Source organism: Meleagris gallopavo, chromosome 1, assembly GCF_000146605.3.
Source record: "Meleagris gallopavo isolate NT-WF06-2002-E0010 breed Aviagen turkey brand Nicholas breeding stock chromosome 1, Turkey_5.1, whole genome shotgun sequence".
Lineage (NCBI taxonomy): Eukaryota > Metazoa > Chordata > Aves > Galliformes > Phasianidae > Meleagris > Meleagris gallopavo.
In genome coordinates, this window is record NC_015011.2 from 24,237,281 (window position 1) to 24,259,833 (window position 22,553).

Here is a 22,553-nt window from a genome sequence, read left to right on the forward strand (position 1 = left end):
TGTCACCATAGCAATTCTCTTTCTTTGCATAATATTATGAAATCTTAAGTCTGCCCAGAAAAACATGTTTAAGGTTCTGCAATTGAGCATTAGACATTTGGAGCTCTATCACAAGGTTTATATATCTGTGAACTGTGGGTTTTATGCTCAGTTAAATAAATCAGAGTAGCTCTCAGTACGAATCACGTACCCATGTAACTAACAGCTCACATAGATTCCTAATTCAGGAATAGTTGTCCCGTAACAAAAAGGTGAGTCTGCAGGACACAAGTCAAGGCAGAATTTCCCTTCGTTTTTTTACAGTATCATAGAATTTTTGTTCTTTCTCTTTTGAATGCCTTGCTACAGACCATTTACCACAGCTCATGTTTTATTATATCACATGGATGTAGAAATTCATTTGAATCAGTATTGTACTAATCAGATGCATCGTTAATATAATGCATGACTGAGTCAGATTTTTCCACGATATATGAATATTCGTAAAGTTATATATCATATAGTGTCAATTCTAGAAAGAGATTACTAATATATATATATAATTAGAAAACCAATTATGTCCTAGGTAATCATTGTATTTATTTGATTAATGTAAATTCATTAGACTTTTTATCTACTGTAGACCAGTGATGTCTGTTAAATGAATAGCAGTGGTATTCATAACTTTGTTTGTGGCTATCTATTAGAGTCAGACACTTTACTTTATCAGGCTGGTCTCTGAAGAGGATGCTTTCAGAGAATGATAAAAATCTAATAATACTCTTTGGAGGGGATGCAATGTGACTGATTGGTAAGGTCAAGAAAAATCTTATTTGCAATGCCCTTATTGGTACATGATTTGACATGACATTTTTACCTTTAAATTGGTTTTAGCAATTGAAGAATATGATGGTTTAGTTTTCAAGAAATATTGGATTGAGGATCTATAAGAAAAAAACAAATTCAATCTATTGCCTACTCAATTAAGATACTGCCTATCACCCAGCACCTTTAACTTTTATTTAATTAGGCTTTAGAGCACATTCACTTTAAAAGCCAAACCTGTGTTCTTCCTATGACTATAATCTACATCTGAAGACAATAAGGAAGAAAAGATGTAAAAATTATGAAGCATTTCACAAGCATAAATAAATACTGTGCCCCAAAGGGAATAATAATCCATTGCACAATGCATATGACTCATCACTTAAAGGTATGTATTCTTGCTTCATTTGTAAAATATGACCCTTGAGGCAATTAATTCAAACCTGACCTACAGAATCTGAACTTCAATGCCCAATTCAATTTTTTTTCGTCTGACACAACTACAGGAAAAGTATGAGGGAGAACCTTGGAGCTCCAAAGGTCTCTTAGCAGTCGACCCAGATAAGAAGGGGCAGTCGGATGTGTATTACAGGATCTGTAGCAGTCAGAAGGGAGAGAAACATCAATTTGTCCTTTCATAAGAAGTCTAAACTTTTGGAGTTCCAGTGAGAAATGAAAGATGAATGAGGTTAAAGACAGACCAGGAGGCTCTCCACCTGTCTGCCAAGAATGATTTCTCAGAAGAGAGAAATGAGAATTCAGGTTGAACTTGAGGAAAGCCCATTCAGAAGGCTTTAATGTGTAGGTGAGAAACGCAGCAGTGACACTCAAGCAGAATATCTTGAAGATTTTCAGGCAGCTCATGGGCTTTTGCTGTCATTTCATTGGTTCTAATGGTTTGGCAACATTTTAATTCCAGTTGTCTCTTAGATGAAAACACTGGAGATGATACTTTCAGTTTATCAAATTACTGGCCCGAAAATGGAGTAAACCCTCTTGCTCCTGCATCTGAGAACCAGCTCTTCACACAATATGACTGATACTGACTGGGAGTCCTTGGGCTCAGGATGATTAATGTACGTGATAACAATACCAGGGACTGGATAAGTTTGCAGCATGGGATCTTTTCTGATACCCCCACCACTGAATTCCCTTCTTTGTGAGAAATGCACATGAGATGCAGATGCAGATGCAGCACAGAAAGAAAGGCCATGGTTCCCCTTCATGAGGGAATATCTTTGCTGAGCTTCTGTAGGAGCCTTGTTCCACAAAGTGAACATAGCTAGAAGATCTGACCCCAAGTGGTTCTAGATACAAAATCAGGAATAACTTCAGTAATCCCACACTCACTGTCCACAGTTCTCAGAGAATTTCTTCTATTATCATTAAATAAATCTATGATAGACCCTTGTGGGTGAATTCTAGGAAGTTTGATGGGGATTATGAATAAAGATTTTAAAATGTAATTTAATTCTTCTTCCAGAGGATCCCCAGATGACAACTCACTCTTGAGAACTTACTATTACAGCTTTTCAAAGGGAAAATATTGGCCTCAAGACCTTCAAGTGCAGGAGGATCATCTAGCAGGTCTTATAGAAGTCACAAGGTACTTATTTTGTAGACAGGCTCCTGATTAAACACCATCCCACCCTATGCCCTGCTTTTACACAGAAACAATGCAAAGTGAAAGGAAGGAATGACACAATTCCTTGTGCATCTCACAGAGGAACTGAATGTGTGAGCAGAAGTAAGAGGGTTGGTGTATGCTTATGCACTGTCTAGAGCTCTCGGGAAGAGGAAATTATGCAGCACTCCTCAAATTCATTTTTTGCACTTAATAAGAACAAATGGTCAAAAGAACTCATGAAACAGAATTAAAAAGAAACATGTTGCAAATACTGAAACATATGGCTCAATAGCTAGAACATTTTTTTCATTTGTTGAAATGATGAATTTGAAAAAGGCAAGACATACTGACAGTGTTAGTGGAATGTAATATAAACACAATTAATATGAACACGGTATTGAATAATTTCAATGACGTTTGAATAAATACGAAAAGTATAAAATTGAAGCAACTTATTTTTACATTACAGAAGAGAAATTTTCAGGAATACTGAACTGCAAACGTGTGCAACTTCCATGTTTCTTCTACAGGAGGCTGGCATCTGCTCCCAGAACTTTTCGGTTTCAATGACACTGCAATTCTTATGGGGTGCTTTTCCATAGAAATTACCAGCTTTATTGCTCATCTGGAAAGAAGCAGATGCCCCAAGAAGCACAAGCTGATTCTGTCTCCTGGGGTTTTGTGATGCTGAGCACTCCCAACAGCTCCTCCTGCTTGTTGAAGTGACCCTCCACTCACACCCTGACTACATTGGCGCTCCAGGCCCCAATTAAGCTTAGCAGAATGAATTAATGGCTTGGGGACAGATAGATGACAGGAAAAGGAGAGAGCTCTTTTAAGTCAGACACCATCAGCTTTAAGCAAATGAGAGAGCATCTGTGAGATGGAAGAAAGAGGGAACAGAGCTCTAAGCTCTTACATTTATCATGTAAGGTCAGAGTTTGGATTGGTTGTTTCAAATGACAAAGAGAAAGGCTGAATCATAACATAATGCAAATAAGTAAAATTAGCAGGAGGGGCTGGTAATCTGTTGCTTGTGTCCACTGAGGGTTAAACTAATTAGCAGCTGGGATTCGGGTTAATTGTTAGAAAGAATTACTTCCAAACCACTAGGTAAGCAGGTAGAGCAGCTCCCTCCAAAGCTTCTTTAAGTGAGATTGTGAAATTTCCTTTTCAAGGAGCTTTAATAACAGCCTAGACAAATATCTGTCAGGCAGTGGTCTGGGTATGTTTGCTGCTGCTGCAAAGAAGCAGGCCAAGTGAGGTCTTTGTGGTACCTCCCAGCTGCACTTTCCTTTGATGCTCTGGGATGTGTTTCAGTGCTGCCTTCAGTTTTCCCAAGAGCCAGAGTTTCTGAATGCTGACAAAAGCAGCTTCCTGGAGGCTGATGAGAAAACTGAAAAGAAAAAGGGCTTAAAGGACAATTAAAAAATGACTCAGTTCATTCTCCTCTCCCAAGCTAAGAAAGCAAAAAGATACATGGCCTCAACTGCAGGACTTGATTATGTTGGTTTACATTGCACTGTCTGTCTGGGCTAGCTCTATTCAGGACTACAACTTATTTCTCCTTTGTTAACATGATAGCTGTCCATTGCATTGCTCTGGATCAATACCGGAAAGAGTTTTTCATCATTATTTATTTCTATAATGAGTGGATGAAAGTTTGTTTTTTGGTATATTGCTCACCAACAGGGCCCAGAATCTCTCACACAGAATGAAACAGGTTGCAGCCATAGGCATCCTTTGCGAGCAATTTCCTCACGTGGTGTAACCTTTGTTTTGTTCCTTCTAAGTGTTCCCCTTCTTTCTGAGAACAAATATCCATCCTGGAGAAATAAACTTGAGGTAGATGTTGGTGGCAGAACAAATAGTAAGCAGAGCTGAGCTACCACAGAGGGAAGCCATGGAGTTCCAGAGGCCTTTAATTGCAATGGAGCAAAATGTATTGGGCAGTGTCAAAGCATTATACACTCTTGATTATAATCTGATTGAAGTTATAGCCCAGCCCTCCATGCAGGGGGAATGTGACTTCATGCACAGCTGCTTTTACACTGGCTCATATTCCTAGAGCTACATAAAGATATTGACAGTGGTAGGGGACTGATAGCCTCATGGACAAGGAGGCTCAGACTTAACTCTTCTTGTCTGTTGACAAATATAATGCACACTGCAAGGTATGAAAGAAAAAGAATATGGGAAAAGAATAATTGTGACTGCCCATGCCCGTGCCTTTTTTAAAATAGCAGGTTAGAAGGCAGCACAGGAAGAAATCACTGCTCAAAGGATTGTTTGCTCCTCAGTATTTGGGGAAAAGAGGAAACTCTAGCATTGGTTGCCTGGAGTTGCTAGTCACTGCTGGAGAATGGATTTACTTCCTTACTTCAGATCTTTTTAAAGCAGTACGAATCCTGAGAAAGTCTCCAGACACATTCTATTCATGGATTTTGAAGAACATGATGTTATGATATATTTTTACATCATGTATTGTTACAATTCTCACTCTAAGTCAGATTGTGAACTACAGCAAATTCCAAATATTCTCTGTGCTTACTGACTGGAAATCTGATAAGCAAGGTATGCAGAATCTGTCCCTGAAGAGGGGGAATTTTGCATATTCTCCCAGGGGAATAGAGAAAGCAAGAGAGTGAAAAAGAAAGCAAATTCATATCTACCCAAAGCAAAATCTAAAGAACTAATTTCAGCAAATCATTTGCACTTAGAAATAATTGTGCCCACAGTGCTGAAAATTGAAAAAATTCTGAGCTTGCTTGATTTCACCAAAATATTTTATTTCCCAACTCGTGTGAAGTGCATTTTTGATAACACTGAACACTGTTAAATTGCAGGGGCACTGATTTCCACATTTAAATCGGTACCCACTAAATTACAAGCCATGACTACATCCAGCTGAAATTCAGCTGAAACACTGAAAATATTATGCAAGTCAGGATCATGAAGAATATTATGACCTTGAAAATATAAAAAACTGAAAATTTGCCAACATACTAGAATTCAGTACAGGAAATAGCATATGATGTTCATTAGAAATAAGCTAAGAATTTGAGCAGTAGTGTAGCATGTTGCAATGTGTGTAGGTTAATTTAACTTCAATTAGGCCAAACAGACCACAGAAGATGAGAAAATGTCAGAGATGTAAGAAAAATGTGTAGGCAAAAGGTTACAGGAAACAGTTCCAGTCCAAGTAGCTAATAAATGTCATCTTGCCTTATAAAAATTGAAGTCGATCACATGACCATACCTGGTGATCATATTTAGATTAAGATACTGTACATTATCAATTCAAGTAACAAAAGAAACTTTTGAATTTATGTTCATGAAGTGGTTTCCAATTGCAGATGCTGAAACCTTTCTTAATACTGAGTTACTCAGTATTTACCCCAGTTTCACTGGGGTAAATGTTTCCTAACTTACCAAACAGGTAATTTGGCAATTAGCTGTTTTTAAAACAACACCTACTCTTGATTTTACATGCACGCTTTTCCTCTTTCTTTGATATTTTTTTCATTTTCCTCTTACATTCACAGTCACCATTGAAATATATTCCCTACTTAACCACATTTCAACTTGATAAATCTGGCATACATGTATTTTGTTGTTCTGTGCTTAGCCACTGAATTTGCACTGCTAAATTGTGATATAAAAACCTTGTTATTGGACACTGTGAAAGCCTAATCTCTTTGCAACAGTTTTCTTGAAAATTATTATTCTCCTCCTCCTCTAATTTCCAGTTTGCCTATGTAAAGCTATTTTTTCCACTGAAAAACTCTTTGAAGAAAGCATTGGTGAAAGCCCTGAAGTTTTATGGCAAAAGTCAAAGTGTTATGACTGAAAATTCTGTGCCATTCACCACATGTACACAGCAAGATAGCAGACTGCCTTCTTCAAGACTCACCACAGAGAAGTTCATTCCCAGTTTAGGTACAGTAATCACCATCCGAGGAAAGCACACTGAATTCAAGTTGATTCCCTGAGCTGTAATTGTACTTCCACCACTAGGGAAAATGAAAAAAAAAAAAGAAGAAGAAGGAAAAAAAAATGTAAGTAGGATAATGATGCATCTGCTATGATAACCTTAATTACAAATTATATTTTAAACTAAATGACAACATAAAACCAGAATTAGGGATATACGGGGTGAATGCAAATACATGGGTCTGAGCAGCGAGATTATTTTTCTGGGAAACAAATTTTACACTTGTTATAACAACTAACCATATACAAGAAAAGAAAATTAATTTTAAATGTTGTGGTGTGCCAGGATATAAAACAAATGTGTGAATTTTAAAGGAGAGCAGATTTAATGTTTTCTAACTTACTTGCTGCTTTCAGTGGTGCTGAAAAAGGTGTCTTTTTTACTGCTGACATTTTTTTGGCAAAGGCAGATGGCTAGGATTAAAGCTACTGATACAATAAATATGTCACGTAAAAATACACACATACTACCATATGTATATACTCATAATATTTATGATTTGCTGGATTTAGACGATTTTAAAATCCATTTGCTCTCTTGAGTACCGCTGACTTGTCACATTAAATGATTTTCCTCACTAATCAGTGTAATGTCCAGACACAGCATAGGAAACCCACTTAGCTGTACAGTAGGTATCTCAGCAGAACATCACAGGTACACTCAGCAGCAGTTAGGAGCTAAATCACACAAAGAACAGAGGTGCCCTTCCCCCTTCTCCTTCACCTCTGAAAGGAAATGATCTGCCCTCTGCAACTGCACCATAATAGAAGCAATTGGCATGGCAGATAGAGATAAAAATGCAATTTCTTTTGATAGATTGCTGCATGGCACAGCTACACTTCTTTCATTCATTTCTTCTCTTATTTCTATGAGAAACTTTTACTCACCTAAGAAAAGATTTGGCTGGATGAATTTTTAAAACAACGGGGTCTTCTCTGTAGGTGAAATAACCTTTTGCATCTCTGATAGCTCCATCGATTCCCACCCTCACGCGGTATTCCTGTGGGATTCCTTGTGCTGGAGTGTAGCACTCCACAGTGCTTTCCGATGTGCTGGAAGCACAGAGAAGGGCTTGCTTGTTAGTGTTATAAAACACATAGTCTGTTTAAAACCTTATCCTTTAGTAAGCCCCAACCCCACCTAAAGATCCACGTGTGAAAAAGAAATGTTACTGATAATCACAAAAGAAGGTTCATGTTGCAGAAAATAAGCACAGCACAATGTAGAAAGAGCAACAACACTTCTTAGGCTCCAGATTCACCTTAATTTGACTGCCATGCACCTTGTCTGGTGGAAAGCATTTCCTCAGTGCCAGTGACAGCCCTGTTAATGCACATGTTGCCCTGTGCAAAGGCAGCTTCCTGTCTGGAAAATGACACCAAGTTCAAGGAGAATGACTTGTTCTGTGATGACTAGGCAATAACATATTTCTCTTTCTAATGCACAGGACTTGGCCTCTGTTAAAAAACTACAAAAAAAAAAAAGGTGACAGGATATGCACCATCTTTTCAGAGATGTTCTGCACTGGGAGACTCTATTGGCTCCATGTACTAAGAAGGGATAGGCAGGAGAGGGCAAGGTGAAAGGAGGAGTGGGCAAAAATTCATAAAGAGCTGGCCAAACCCAGCACAGCAGCAGTCTTGGAGATATTCACCTTTCCCCTCTTTCTCTCATGCTTGGCCCTGGAAGTCTTCCTGTGCTGAGATCATTGGGTGAGGTGAAGGATCCTGAAGGTTGAAGCACGTGAATTGTGACCGCAAGGGCACAACAGAGGCAAGGGTAAAAATTGATTGGAAAAGCAAAATAAAATTCTAGCAGATGATTTCAATGGTTTGGGCCAAACCACATTCAATTGCCCTCCAGGTGAGCCCATTCTCAAAGGATGTTTCCATATCAGACAAAACAGGCATTTTCTACTACTTCTAAAGCTTTCCAGGAAGGTAATGTTTGCAGTGTGCCATAAGGTGTTAGTGATTCATTCCTAAATATCTAGAAATGTTTACCATCTTTTAAAGGAAAAAAAAAGAAAACACTAAAACCAAAATTCACCCTTGATCTAGCTATACTCAGAACCAGGCATTACTCCCAAGAGGAAACATCACACTTTGGGTTGAGAAATATCTAACCTGAAAAACTGGCTAAGACCTTCATATATGAATCTATACAACTTTACTTGTAAGAAGAGGGGTGCTGGGAATGTCTACTGGATAAGCCTGAAGTAAGGTTCAAAGCCTAGTGGTCCCACTTAGTAAGGTATAGATCTGCCTCTGAGAGGGCAGTCATCTCACCCCCACAATAGGCATCTCAAATGGATTAAATGAATTATTCCTAAATGTTCCATGTGTTTGTCCAATAGCTGATCAGCTGAGATGATATCAATAAAGCCTACCCTGAAGTATTAAGTAGCAGCTGAAGATCTTGGTAGTGATTAAATATTGAACTTGAATACCTAAATCCCTTTGTTGATTTAGTCGGGAGACTTGGTTGTTTGATCAAGAACATAAAATAAATCATTTACCAGCAATGAATAAAATTCAGCTCTCTTGACTTCAAGTCTGACATTAACTAATAGACTATTCCTTCTTTGCATCCTCTGCAAGTATGATTTTTCATCACTATAACTTTCCAAAATCTTTAGGAGAGACGTAAAATGTAGAGTCTCTCATGCTCTCTGCAAACTGCAGAACACCTTGTTCCTGTAATACAGTTGGCCTGATTCTTCCCTTGGTAGTGGAGGTGACAATTCTGTTCACAACAATGGGAGCCAACCTGCTCTACCCAAAAGAGGACCAAACAAGATTTACACTGTTGCCAAATGGCTACTGAATTCAGAATGCTTGGTTGCCTATTACAGAGAATCTGTACTTATTATTTTAATAACACTGACATTCAGATAAGATTCAAAGCATTTCCACATATCAAATGTTCTTGGCTGAGTTCTTACTGAATCCAGTAAAGAGGCATGAAGAATTCTGGCTTAATCCTTAGAACTATTTTATATATATCAGGAAGAGTGCTGAAATGATGCAGTGATGCATCATGCAGTGAGACTTCTACTGAACTGCAGTCCTTTCTAGGAAGCTTCTAGACACCTTACACTCAGGACCTAATCCAGAAATGAATGCTTACTGCACTCTCTATTCCCTGATATGTGAGATGGAGAGCAGTGTGGGTTTTTTTATTTTTTTTTTTAACTACATGATATTTTAACCAATATTAAAGACATCATCTTTTTTTTTTTATTTTATTAACACATTACCTTTTCAAGCTGCATGGTTTCTCACCAACAAAAATCCTTCTGGATTTTCCACTGTTTAGGTATTTGCCAGCTATTGTTAGCAATGTTCCTCCAGATTTGGGGCCATAGGTGGGGGAGATACTTGTTATTATAGGATTCTGAGGGGGGTAAAAATAAGAAAAGAGGACTGTTAAGTTATGTTTCTGTATTTTCAGAAAGAATAATCTTAATACATTTATTAGCACTTCTATGAAGTAACAATAAACAATAATATAGAATTATCATACTGGATTGGACTCATGAAAAGTCTTCTTCCAGTTCATGTTGAAACTATTTAGACATAAAAATTCTAATCATAGTGCTTACCACATATGAAAATGTATTGAATAATGTTTTTCCATGTCCAACAGAAACACTACTGGATATATTAAAACTTGCACTTTTTGCAGCAGGAGCTGTGCATTCCAGCCTTTGGAAAGCAAAGAAAAAAACTGGATTACATTTATTTTCCTAGGTTGATCAATTTCGTATTAAAATAAAGCCACGACTATTTCATAACAATGCTGAACCCATACAGAACTAGTCATCAATCTATGTGTCAGGTATATTTCAGAAAAAAAACAGCAGGAAGTACAGTGGTCTTCTTCAATACTAATTACAAATGCCATGGTGTTTATACACAGACAGAGAAAATAATTTTAATAAATCAAATGTAGTTTTGAAAAAAAAAAGCACACTGGAGAAAACAAATGCCTCCCATTCAATTGGTTAATTTGGTTTTTGGAATTTTTCCTTGTGTCAAATTTTGGCAGACAACAGCATTAGGAAAACTACATCCTATATAGATTTATTGTTTAAATTTAAATATTGCCAAAAATTAAACTTGAACTTTTGTGGCATGATGTGTCCATTAACTACATTACATTCTCTGAGTCTCATATATGAGCCATTCTCTTTAAATCATTTAGCTTGCATTAAGACTGCTCAGAGCAGCAGAAAGGCACAAGCTCAAGACTGCTGGAGGGTGACCTCTGCTACTACAAATGTGAGTAGGGAAGCCGTGTCATGCTTTGCACGTTGCTGTGTTAGTAATCATAGGCTCTGATCTGAGAGAGGATATTCATCGAACTTTCTTCACGATAACAACCAGAATATCCTCTGTCTTGAATTTAAGCCATTATCCCACTGCCTCAAATATGTATATTTGAAGAGGAGAAGTACCTGCAGAGGGCCATGAGCAGCTTGATGACCAAATACCTTCCTCTTCTCACATTCCTCTCCAGCAGCCTCACAGATGAGGAAGATGGAGGTGACATATCTGAGCCCTGCAGGACCCTGGCTAAAGGAACCTGCCACATTTTCAAACCCTTGAACAGTTTCATTTTGTGCCAGCTCCTATGGGTGCAGAACAGCATTTTGTAGGCAAACTAGAAAAAGCTGTTGCAAGAGCTATGGGCATTAGCCAGCTTTATGGGCTCTCTGAGCACAGTTTTCCTGGGGAACTTGTTGAAATGAGGGATTGTTTAACACAAAAATCTTCTGTTTGAAAATCTGAATGGAAGGATAATATTTATAGACCGAATGATTGTACCATTAGTAAATCCATTCCACATAAAGAACATCTTTATAAAGGAAATTTTGTATTTTAGGTTTCTTACTTGTTTTTGTTGCTAGATTTTGCTTCCAGAGCACAGATTTGTCCTCCGATATGGACTACTGTATTTCTTAATTCAAATCTATTATTTTTGCTGAATCCGAAGTCCCATCCACACAGTGTCAGTTTTGTCCCACCTTCTAAAGGAGCACTGCTTGGGAGAATCTGTTAAAAAATATTTTGTTACTTGCATCAGGTTTTCTTGAACTTCAAACGGAGTCAAAGAATGTGCAAAGGAATAATTTTAGGAAAGCATTTCTTCAGGCGGTTTATGTCCTACCATTCATCTTAATTGCTCTTCACCTTTCATTCGTCACATTATGAGCTTTCTCTGACAGTAGCAATAAATAACAAAACCTATACTAGAAAGCTTTGAAGGATAGTGTTTAGGGGCACTGAACAAGCTGTGCATTGTAATAGTCTTTTAAGTCCCGTCGTTCTTGTCTTTCACATCTTATTTCTGGCATGTTAAACATACAATGTACTTATTTTGTTAGAAGCTGAATGCTGAACACAAAAGAGCCCCCAAATGACCATTTTTTGTCAGCTTGATGAAAGTCAGGTTCATAGTGAAGTAGCTTCAAAGACACCTAAATCTGAAATTGGATTGGCTGTGATAAAGTTAACGTGGCTTCTGCTATTCTTCCCTTCAGTCTTTTACATTTGGTCACCTCTAATTCCGAGTTAAAAATAAACTACCTCTCAGAAACACAGGGACAATCTATAAAGGAAATGCTTTTTTTTTTTTCCCCCTTCTGTATATTGTAAATTGTCCTGTAAAATATAACAATGGTGGGAAAAAAGTAGAAACACTATAGAAGTCTTGCAAAACTCAGTAAAAGTGCTGGTCAGTACTGCCAGCAACAAATATAAAAGAGACATTGGTTTAGGGTTTATGGGGACTTTTAACAATACTGCAAAATTGTGCAAAACTACTAGTGCTGCTGGGCAAAAAACAGAGCATGGAGGATTGTGGTTGTACTGCCTGAATGTCTTAAACTTAATGCTTTAGTAAGAGTAGTTTTGCCCCTAAAATGCAATACAGCTGTGCCTTTCAAAGGACTCGACTTCATTTTCAAGCTGAAAGGCAAGTGTTTGAGAGATACTTGGCTATTATTTCATCTGGAAATCTAGTAAGACACACATTTCTTTTCAACTTTCTTCAGGACTGTCACAAATGAACTACTGTAGATAGAAAGGAAGCTGAGGAATACTTCAAAAGAATTATACCATATATTCTTTATGGGGAAATTTATTGCCACCATTAGAAAGCAGACAAAGAGTCTGATCAGAAATGCACTGAAGTCAGGAGGAATCTTTCCTGCTTTAATGAGCTTTGGATCAGCTCTCAGCAAGCACAGAAGAGGGAACCTGTGCAGGAACAGTGCTTCTGCACAAATCCCATAAAAAGCAGATATGCTCTCACAGCATTCCATTGGCCAATGCTGCTGTTTAATGTGGGGAGCAGTACTGCACCCTGTGGAGCTTGTGCCATTCCCGAGTTTCAGTTTCCTTTCCCTTTTTTAAAAATTTTCCTTCAAAATCTGGATTGACTTCAGATCATAGTTTTCCACTCAGTATCTCAGCACACTATTTTTAGGAGTAACAAAACCCTAGCAAGAACTGAAATTGCTCTGTGGGGGTACACGATGTTTTGCACAGTAACACACAGAATTCTGGCATTTGAAGAATCTGAAATTAATCATAGAATCATCGAATTCCTCAAGTTGGAAAAGACCTTAAAGATCATCGAGTTCAACCATGACCTAACCATACTACCCTAAGTCTAACAACCCCCCACTAAATCATGTCCCTGAGCACCACATCCAAACGGTTTTTAAACACATCCAGGGATGGTGACTCAGCCACCTCCCTGGGGAGCCTATTCCAGTGCTTAACAACCCTTTCTGTAAAGAAGTGTTTCCTGATATCCAACCTAAACTTACCCTGGCACAACTTGAGGCCATTTCCCCTCGTTCTGTCACCTGTCACCAGTGAGAAGAGACCAACCCCACTCACTGTAAGCACCTTTCTGGTATTGGAAGAGAGCAATAAGGTCTCCCCTGAGCCTCCTTCTCCCCAGACTAAACAGCCCCAGTTCCTTCAGTCTCTCCTCATAGGGCATATTCTCCAAGCCCTTCACAAGCCTTGGTGCCCATAATCCATTAAGTTAGCAATAAAGGGCATTAAAATCAAGCTTCACAAAGCCATACAGAATCAAAACCTAAGGCACTTAGCTGGTTTTGAGAGATATTAGCCAAAAGGGACGTGTGATAGCAGCCCATGTGCCTTGACTGAGGAAGAATGAAAGTATTTACTACGTTCTGTAAGAGGTGAGACTTCAAAGTAGATAGCAAATAAACACACCAAAACTTACACTTTTTTACTTAAGCTTTACAAAAACTCCTCTACAATGTTTTCACTCATTCCTTTATTTCAGATGACCTTTATGATGAAGCCCATGAAAGTCAAATGTGGTTTCCCAGGTTTTTTCTTGGGAGAGAGGACGGGAATGAGCAGAGAACCTAGTGGACTTTGAACTGAGGCACTCATAGGCATCTTGTGTGTGCTTACATTATGCAGGTAGCAACAGAAAATAAGCAAAGTGCAAAAAAATGCTATGAAATTCAGGACCTGAAAATTGTTGGCAAATTTCTGTAGCCAGGAAACCCATTGAGAGCCTGCAGCACGTCCTGCCATGAGGCTGCAGTTCTGCATGTCCCTGCCACTCCCTGGCTTTGGGCTGTGGAGCAGAAAGCTTTCTCCAAAATGTGAAAGATTCTGTTTTTCTTTTCCTTGTGTTAACAGCCATTCTTCTAATATCCACTCATGTACTTTATACACTATTAGCTAAAATAGCTATTTATTAAAGGTTCAACAGCCCATTCATTTTAATTAAGAGTGAAGAGCATGCAGAGGCCACATCTGAAGTTTCCAGCAAAACCTCCAATCTAAGCAGGCAGCAGAAGGTCTGATATTCCTGATGCTTCTGCAACAAAAGCTAACTAAAATGACTCACTTTCAAAACAACACCACCCCAGTCTTTTAGCCACAACAAAGAATCCAAAGGGAGACCAGTTTATTTTTCCTTTCACGCACTTCACCTCTCAGAATGACCTGAACTCTACATGCAGATGCCTTTAATTTGTTTCATTATGGAGTTATCCCAAGTGAGAATCCTTCAAGAACCCAAGAGCTCCCCCAGTGCTGTCACTCAGGCTGACAAATCATGCTCTGGTTGCAGGCAGGGCGGTTGGTGGAGGGACATCTGTGGAGTACTGTGCAACTGTGGGGCAGAGCCCAGTGGCTCCAAAGAAAAATGCTTAGTGCAGGGCAGAGGGCCAACATGTCAGCAGGACTCCAATGGGAGAACCTCGTGCTTCCTCTCCGCCTTTTTGCCTTTGATGAAAATCTCATCTTTTTTTTAATCTTTTTTTTTTTTCCCTTTCTCTTTCCACTGCACATTGCTCTGTGCAATAATGAGAGAAAACTTATTTGAAGACTCATCTAACATTCTTTGGATCAGACCCTCCGTGCTCCCCTCAGGTTAAAGCGCTCATGTGACATATCCTAAGCAATCTGCCTCACTGAAATCTGCAAAATATTCGAGAGGTAGGACTGAATTTCAAATACTATGCAAAGCAGGTCATCCTCTGTTTGTTAGGAACAAAACAAGCTTGTTTCTCATATTTTATGCATATGGGTTTAAACACAGATCAGAAGATGATGAATAATCTGTTTTACATTTTTTTCAGTAATAATGTTAAATGTCATGGTCCAGCAGAGCATGAAATCTGTCTTAACAGCTAGCAATCCAAAGGGATTTGAGTACTCAGCTGTATTTTTTTCCCTTACAGACCTTCTAGAAGAAACTTCCACCAGTGTTAGCACACTGTAATTCAAGATTGCCTTCAAGATCTAACAGTGTCACAGATCCATATCCATTACAGGGCAGGCTGGGCTTGTGCTGAGCAGGTAGGGCTGAGAGCAGTGCATGGGGAAGGGGAGCGTGTGGCTGGCACCATGCCTGCCTGCTGCCCACATCTAAGGCACACTCCACCAAATGAATCCTCCCAGCAGCTTCAGGGGAACCTCAGAGGTGGCTTTGGGATATACTTCTTGGTCTAAGCATCTGTGCATGGACACTTGCTTCTTAAAGTTGCTGAGCACACGTTGGTTGATATCAGAGAGGACTGTTGTAGATCAGCACCTTTGAAACTCAGAAACAAAGCAATTCCAAGCCTTTCAAGTCTTTTTGGATGCATGGAAATACATGCTAATGCTGAAAAGTTTTGCTGAGAAAAAATGTTGAGGGTTACTACTTGAGCTCTAGGAAAGCCAAAACAAGCTAAGAAAAATGGTTTGGTCCCGAGGAAGTATATAAAAATAGGCCAGGACTAATTCTGTGTGTATGTCTTTGCATTGGTGACTCATAGTCTCTTAAAAGTGAGGACCAGAAAGGACTATTTGATCATCTACCACAGCTTTTCTGAGATGGCTGTGATCTTGTATAAAGTGAAAGTAGATTATTCACCCTTGGAGTTAGCAGTTTTTTACACCTCCTTTATCCAAAGGTAGAAGGCAAGACAGACTCACTAACAGGTGAGCACACATGCATATATCTCTCCATCCATTTTGGGTTTGATTCCTAGAATGCCTCACTATCTGATCACTGAGTTTTCTCCTGGTTTAGCTTTAAATTTTGCACCTGAAATGCAAAAAAATCCTATCTGTATGACTGTGTTTCCAGATTACTAGCAAATATAAAGTTTTACAGCCTCTTTAAAATGTTGTCCATGAAATTATCTGTCTGGTTGAAAGAAGAAAACATTTGCTCCCTTTCCCCCTGGGAGTTTTGAGTGTCAAAGCTTCATCTCCATTTATAAGCTGTATACTCAGAGGAAAATGTACTTTTTAGCTGCAGAGTACAGTTTAAATGTGTTAAAAGGAAGTGGGTGCAAGTGCTACTGGAGAGCTTTATGCTTGCTCCTCCCTCAGCTTACTAGTCCATCCACTGTTCCTCAGCCTTCACAGTTGTGCCAGACCTCACTAAAAATAGCTCTGTTAAATGTTCGGTCACTCCATGCAAATCTCACACTGACCATGGCTAACTGGAAACAGGGACAAACAGTGGAGCTATGCTCATCTGCCTTGTCCCTGCACGCTCCTCATAGGCCCCCGCCCATGGAGAGCAGCCTCCGGCTGTCCCCTCTCCTGCAACCCAGCTGCTGTAACGAGCAAGGAAACTTCTCTCCTTTGCTTCTCATATTCACCAACTGAGCATCTGGGGCCACATCCTCTACCTACCCTAAAGGCTCATCCAATCCTTCAGGCTTGTGAGGCAGTGTTAAAGCAGTGATGGCAAATGATCATGATGTGGGCATTGTTGGGTATGACGGGCTCTGAAGGACGGTGGGCAGGCTGCCCTTCACCCTGTGGGCTGGCCAGCAGCCCCTGTGCACTATCTGTGGTGTGTAAACACCATGAGCAGGTGGTTTTACCTCATAAACTCTTGGCAAGCAGGACTCCTGGGTCCACGTCCCTCCGCCGCACTCAGAAGCCCTCAGGCACCGCTGGCCACACCAGCCGCAGCGCATGAAGGCAGGTGCCAGCAGGCACTGGCTGCAGGACTGGAAGTGGTGGCAGCCCGGCCCATTCAGTGGCACCTTGGTTATCTGTTGATGGAAAGAGATGACATACAGAGCCTTCAAATATGTACACTTGCTGGCAAGGAGTATCAATTTATGCACTGTGTTGTGGTGCTACTCAGATTTCAGCTGTGCAAGTTGTGGTTCGACTTCTCTTTAGCTCGATAATTATAGGATCTTATAAGTAATTTAACTGACATGATTTTAAATTCACTTGGGAGAAACCCTAAAGGCATCTTAATGTTATATACACTTACTACCCAGCATCTGGTGTTTACAGCAAGTTAGCATTTTTTTTTGCTGGGAACAGCAGTGTGCTCCTCGCAGTTCTGTAGCAATTACTGGAAAAAACAGTGTGTCTCAGTGTGTCTTAGTTCATATGTTTGCAAAACCAGTCATGGTAGCTGTTTTGGCTCTGGTGAGGCTACATTGGCAGCCGTGACACACTGGTCACACAATGGCCCAAATACAGTATTTAACACCTATTATCAGAAAACTTACCCTATATCTAAAACATAAATTGAAAATGATGTTATATTTCAAAATATCACAACAGGTATGATAACAGTAGCTCTAAATACACGTTATCTGTGCTCAAAATATTAATATTAGCATATATTTGCATTGTTAGATAAGTATACTTCATACTTCAGTACCTTTCTTAGGTACATTCTCTTTGAAAATGACTTTTATAAATATCTAATACGATTCTAGTAAATGATTAATAACCATCTTTCGTAATGGCTGATTTATTTCTTTAAATTCTTATAGAACTCAAGGAGTCAAATTATTGCTTACGATTAGGGTTTAAGATTATCTGTAATATTATCTGCTAATGCAACTCTACAGTGCATATCCTACTAATGACAATAGCATATTTATGATAACTCTTCATGTTTTGTTAACCCCTTGTAATCTGCCTGTGAAAATATTCCTCAAACCTTACCATGAGCAGCATCTCCAATTTTAAACACACCCACCTAAGACCTGCACACACACCTCTCTTCAAAAAGTTATAATGTTATGACACGAATGAACAAGTCGGGAAATTCTGCATGCATTCTTTTCTTAAGCCATTGTGTAGTTTTCTTTGCAAGCTCTTGAATTAAGGACAGACGTTCAGCCTGAGATTTGCATCTCCTGACTTTTGCTGGTTTGCATCACAGTTCTTACATTAGTTAAATATTTCCCAATCTTAGTCTGTTGGTTTTTTAAGGAGGGAAAACAAAGTCTTGGAGGAAACTTGCTCTTTCTGTGTTCCCAAGGGAATAGGAAGGTTGGGAGGATGCAGGATATAAAGCCACAGTGTAAATAGTTGCCGTTACCAAAAATCACTGCTCTGGGTGCAGGTTTACATGGGGTGCGGAATGATGAGATTATGAACCACCCACCTTTTTTCCAGTCACTACCAGAGTATAGCCATCTGCTGCTGCCGACTGCTCAACAACAACCTGGGGAGAGACGGGGTGGGAGTCCAGCTGAAAGCTGACGTGTGGAGCTGTGGACTCGGAGCGGGAAACCACTATCTAAGAAAGACAGAAATTCAGAAAATCAGCAGGCAACATGTGACACAAATGCATCCTGCTTGGCTTTCTCACATCGCTGCCACTTTTCTGTTTGCATTAATTACTTTGCACTACATTGCATAATGTTTTGCATAATGTTTCATCATGATCTGATTAAGCCTCTATAAAATCCACTTTATTTAACACAGCAAAATCATGGTTGTTGAGGGATCCTCAAAATGCATCGTGTTTATTAAAATATGAAGAAGTCACTGCATGCTTTCAGTTCCTGTAATTTCAAGTATTTAAAAATCAACCATAAAAGATGAAGATGGGTCACTTAGTCAACCTTGTAGATTTAAGATTACATTTAAGAAAAAAAAGAACTGTAGCTACAATGTCTAGTTAAAAGAGACTTCAGGCCATTGAAGGTCAAATGTATTTTCATTTATTTTCACCTTTGTCCTTCAGTTTGAAAAATAAACCACACCGTGTGTCATTACTATCTGGCCTTGGTGCTGTTGGAGTGCAAAGCTATGGCAGGAGCAGATTGTGGTGGCCATAAGTGCTATGGAGCCACAAGCAGAATCACAGAATCAGAGTCACAGAATGGCCAGGGTTGGAAGGGACCTCAAGGATCATGTTTCTCTAACTCCCTGCCACATGCAGGGCCACCAACCTCCACATTTAATACTAGACCAGGCTGCCCAGGACCCCATCCAACCTGGCCTTGAACACCTCCAGGGGTTCTCTGGGCAGCCTGTTCCAGCACCTCACCACTCTCTCTGTAAAGAACTTCCCCCTGACATCCAACCTAAATCTTCCCTCCCTCAACCTAAAACCATTTCCCCTTGTCCTGCAGTTATTAACTCTTTCAAAGAGTTGATTCCCCTCCTGTTTGTAGGCTCCCTTTAGGTACTGAAAGGCTGCAATGAGGTCACCCCACAGCCTTCTTTTCTCCAGGCTGAACAAGCCCAGCTCCCTCAGCCTGTCTTCATAGGGAGGTGCTCCACTCTCCTGATTATCTTTGTGGCTCTCCTCTGGACCCTCTCCAACAGCTCTCTGTCTTTCTTGTACTGGGAGCTCCAGATCTGGACTCAGTACTCCAGATGAGGCCTCACAAGAGTAGAGAAGAGAGGGACAATCACATGCCTGTCCCTGCTGGCCACCCCTCTTCTGATGGAGCCCAGGATACCATTTGCTTTCCGAGCTGCAAGAGCACACTGCTGGCTCCTGTTAAGTTTCTCATCTATCAAGACCCTCAGGTACTTCTCTGCAGGGCTGCTCTCAAGGACCGCTCCTTCCAGTCTGTATGGATGCCTGGGATTCCTCCAGCCCAAAACCTTGCATTTTGCTGTGTTGAACCTCATTAGGTTCACCTGGGCCCACCTTTCAAGTCTGTTGAGGTCCCTCTGAATGGCATCCCTTCCTTCCACTCAGCTTGGTGTCATCAGCAAACTTGCTGAAGGTGAACTCGATTCCATCATCGATGTAATTGATAAAGATTTTAAAGAACACCGGTTCCAAGACAGACCCCTGTGGGACGCAGGTTGTTACCGGCCTCCACCTGGATATAGAGCCATTGATGACCACTCTCTGTCTGTGGCCTTTCAACCAATTTCTTATCCATTGGGTGGTCCACCCATCAAATCCACATCCCTCCAATTTGGAGATAAGGATGTGGTGGGGGACCATGTCAAAGGCCTTGCTCAAGACCAGGTAAATGACATCAGGCACCTTCCCCTTGTCCACCGATGCCATCACTCCATCATAAGAGACCACCAGATTGTTCAAGCATGACCTTCCCCTCGTGAAGTCATGCTGGCTGTCTCAGATCACATGCTCATTCCTCATGTGATCATGCATGTCATCCAGGAGGATCTGTTCCATGATTTTCCCAGGTACAGAGGTGAGGCTCACCAGCCTGTAGTTCCCCGGGTCATTCTTGCTCCTTTTCTTGTAAATGGGAATGATGTGACCCTTCCTCCAGTCATCCAGGACCTCAACTGACAGCCACAACTTTCCAAATATGATGGAGAGCGGCTTGGCAGATGGAGCTTGATTCCCAGAGCTGCTGAGGTGGCTGTTGCTGCAGAACGGCCCTTGCCAAGATGAGACTGGGAACCTCGAGTTCTAGCTCCTGCTGATTTCTGTATGAGGTGGCTGTCCAGAACAATCTCCAGCACCTCTTAAACAGCAGGGAGTACTGGAGGCTTCTCTAGAAGATGTTCCAAAACAGGAGCCTAATTTAGTTGTCCTGAACCTCTTTTCTAAGAGCCCTCTCTCTCAATTTCAGGAGATCTTAAGGAGATTAGTCACACCAGTATGAAATTCCCCCACTAGTCATCTCTCTTCATCTTAAGTTACCTACATACTTCTAAGAATTTGGGCCTATTCCTACAAACACATGCTTGACTTTACTACTGTAACTTTGTTGACTTTAACGGGATGAGTCATGGTTGTTAAGCACAGGCATAAAGCATCTGCAGATTGGGGTGGATATTTGATAGCAAGACTTTATAGGTTTGGGTCTGCAATCCAGAAGGATGTGCACCCAGTGTGATAGCAGCAGACAACAAAGGCAGAGGATTGTTTACATAAGGGAAGATCATGTTCATATTTCAAAATCTGCATCACGTGCAGTTTACTTAAGGAATTTAGATAATCAGCATTTGTTGAGAAGATGAGATTCAATGGAGTTCATTATTTAACAATAACGAAGCTATTCTGAGAATAACTTTATGTCAAACGTTTCATTTTTCCTATAATGAAGCTTTTCTCCTGACTCTCAAGGCAGCATCAGAACAGCCAGGACATTGACTTACACGATTTCACTGGCATTTCCCATTGCCAAAGTCTTTCAACAAGATGGCTGACTCCAAAACTTGACTTAGAGATGCTGTAATTACAGCTGATGTTTTGTTGTAATTCAAGACTTAAATAAAATATATGAGCAGTTAGTTCGTGGTGATAAAAGCTTCACATCCCAGAGGTACTTACAGTTTGCAGTTACAATAAGCTTTTTTTTGCCCTTAAAATGAAACTGGCATTGTTGAAGAATTTGCTATAGGTTTGTTTCACAGTACAGAAAGTACTTTTAGAAATCGATACGGTCTGATCATTTTCAGTGACACAGAAGTATGGTCTCTGACTCAGTGTATTAGGGCATAAGCTCTGTTTTTATATTCAGGACAATGAAAAATAGAACAGACTGCAAAGCTGCATGGAAAAGCTTGATTAATGTTGGCATTATGGGGAGAGGTAGCACCACAGCTGCAAATACCTTTTTAGTTGATCATTAGCCATGTCTCATCTCGAATACCCACTGCTATAAAATGCTAAGAATTCTTTTCTATCATTAATCCAGGCTTCCTCTTATTGCCAAGCATTCTTTCTGATTGAGCCACAGTGTTAACCCTTTAAAGACATCTGTGTTGCAACTTCATAACGACACATGTAAATTTAGATCCCTTATCTCTACAATCTTGGAAAATTATTTGGTACATTAAACATCAAATATTTGTTGTGCTGGGGCTGATAATCAAATCACCTGCGCAGAGCCCAAGTGAGTAGACTTTGACCTCACGACACACAAGGAGCTCAAATTACACTTCCTAATTCATTTGGGACTGTGGAATAGAAGTTTGCTGTTTTCCTAGAACTAATTTGCCAGCCTATAGTTTTGCAGTAACAGACTCACGATGCAGAAAAGCTTTTTCTGTTCTATATAACTTTTGCATGCATCAACCCCGTCCTTGAAATTCTATTTTACTGTTACCCAACATAACCCAGAAGAGAGAGGTGATTTTAAGACAGTTTCAATATGAGGAAGAAGAGGCTACTTTGGACTCCAGTGTTATTCTCTGATACATCTGATTTTTATTCCTTGGGACTGGGCTGGTATATGTACTATTTGGCATTGTTTTAAAGTGGCTGCGCTACCATATATGGGATACTTCTACAATGAAAACTGTTCAGTTTCAGAAGGATTTCTCTTTGCAAAGTCTTTAAACCTGATTGCCCAAGTGCTGTCCACTCTCTCTCTTTCTCTCTTTCTCTCTTTCTCTCTTTCTCTCTTTCTCT

General features: G+C 40.0%; 1 protein-coding gene across 1 annotated transcript in view; it reads right to left on the reverse strand.

The window, feature by feature from the left end:
* Positions 1-22,553, reverse strand: part of MET (MET proto-oncogene, receptor tyrosine kinase) — a 73,038-nt gene that overhangs the window by 26,674 nt on the left and 23,811 nt on the right. Inside the window, exons 3-9 of the mRNA XM_003201977.4 lie at positions 18,357-18,491; positions 16,819-16,992; positions 11,322-11,482; positions 10,030-10,132; positions 9,685-9,821; positions 7,313-7,477; positions 6,345-6,444 (exon numbers count right to left, since the gene is read on the reverse strand). Coding sequence (XP_003202025.1) covers positions 6,345-6,444; positions 7,313-7,477; positions 9,685-9,821; positions 10,030-10,132; positions 11,322-11,482; positions 16,819-16,992; positions 18,357-18,491 — 975 coding nt within the window. The remainder of the gene's footprint in view (positions 1-6,344; positions 6,445-7,312; positions 7,478-9,684; positions 9,822-10,029; positions 10,133-11,321; positions 11,483-16,818; positions 16,993-18,356; positions 18,492-22,553) is intronic.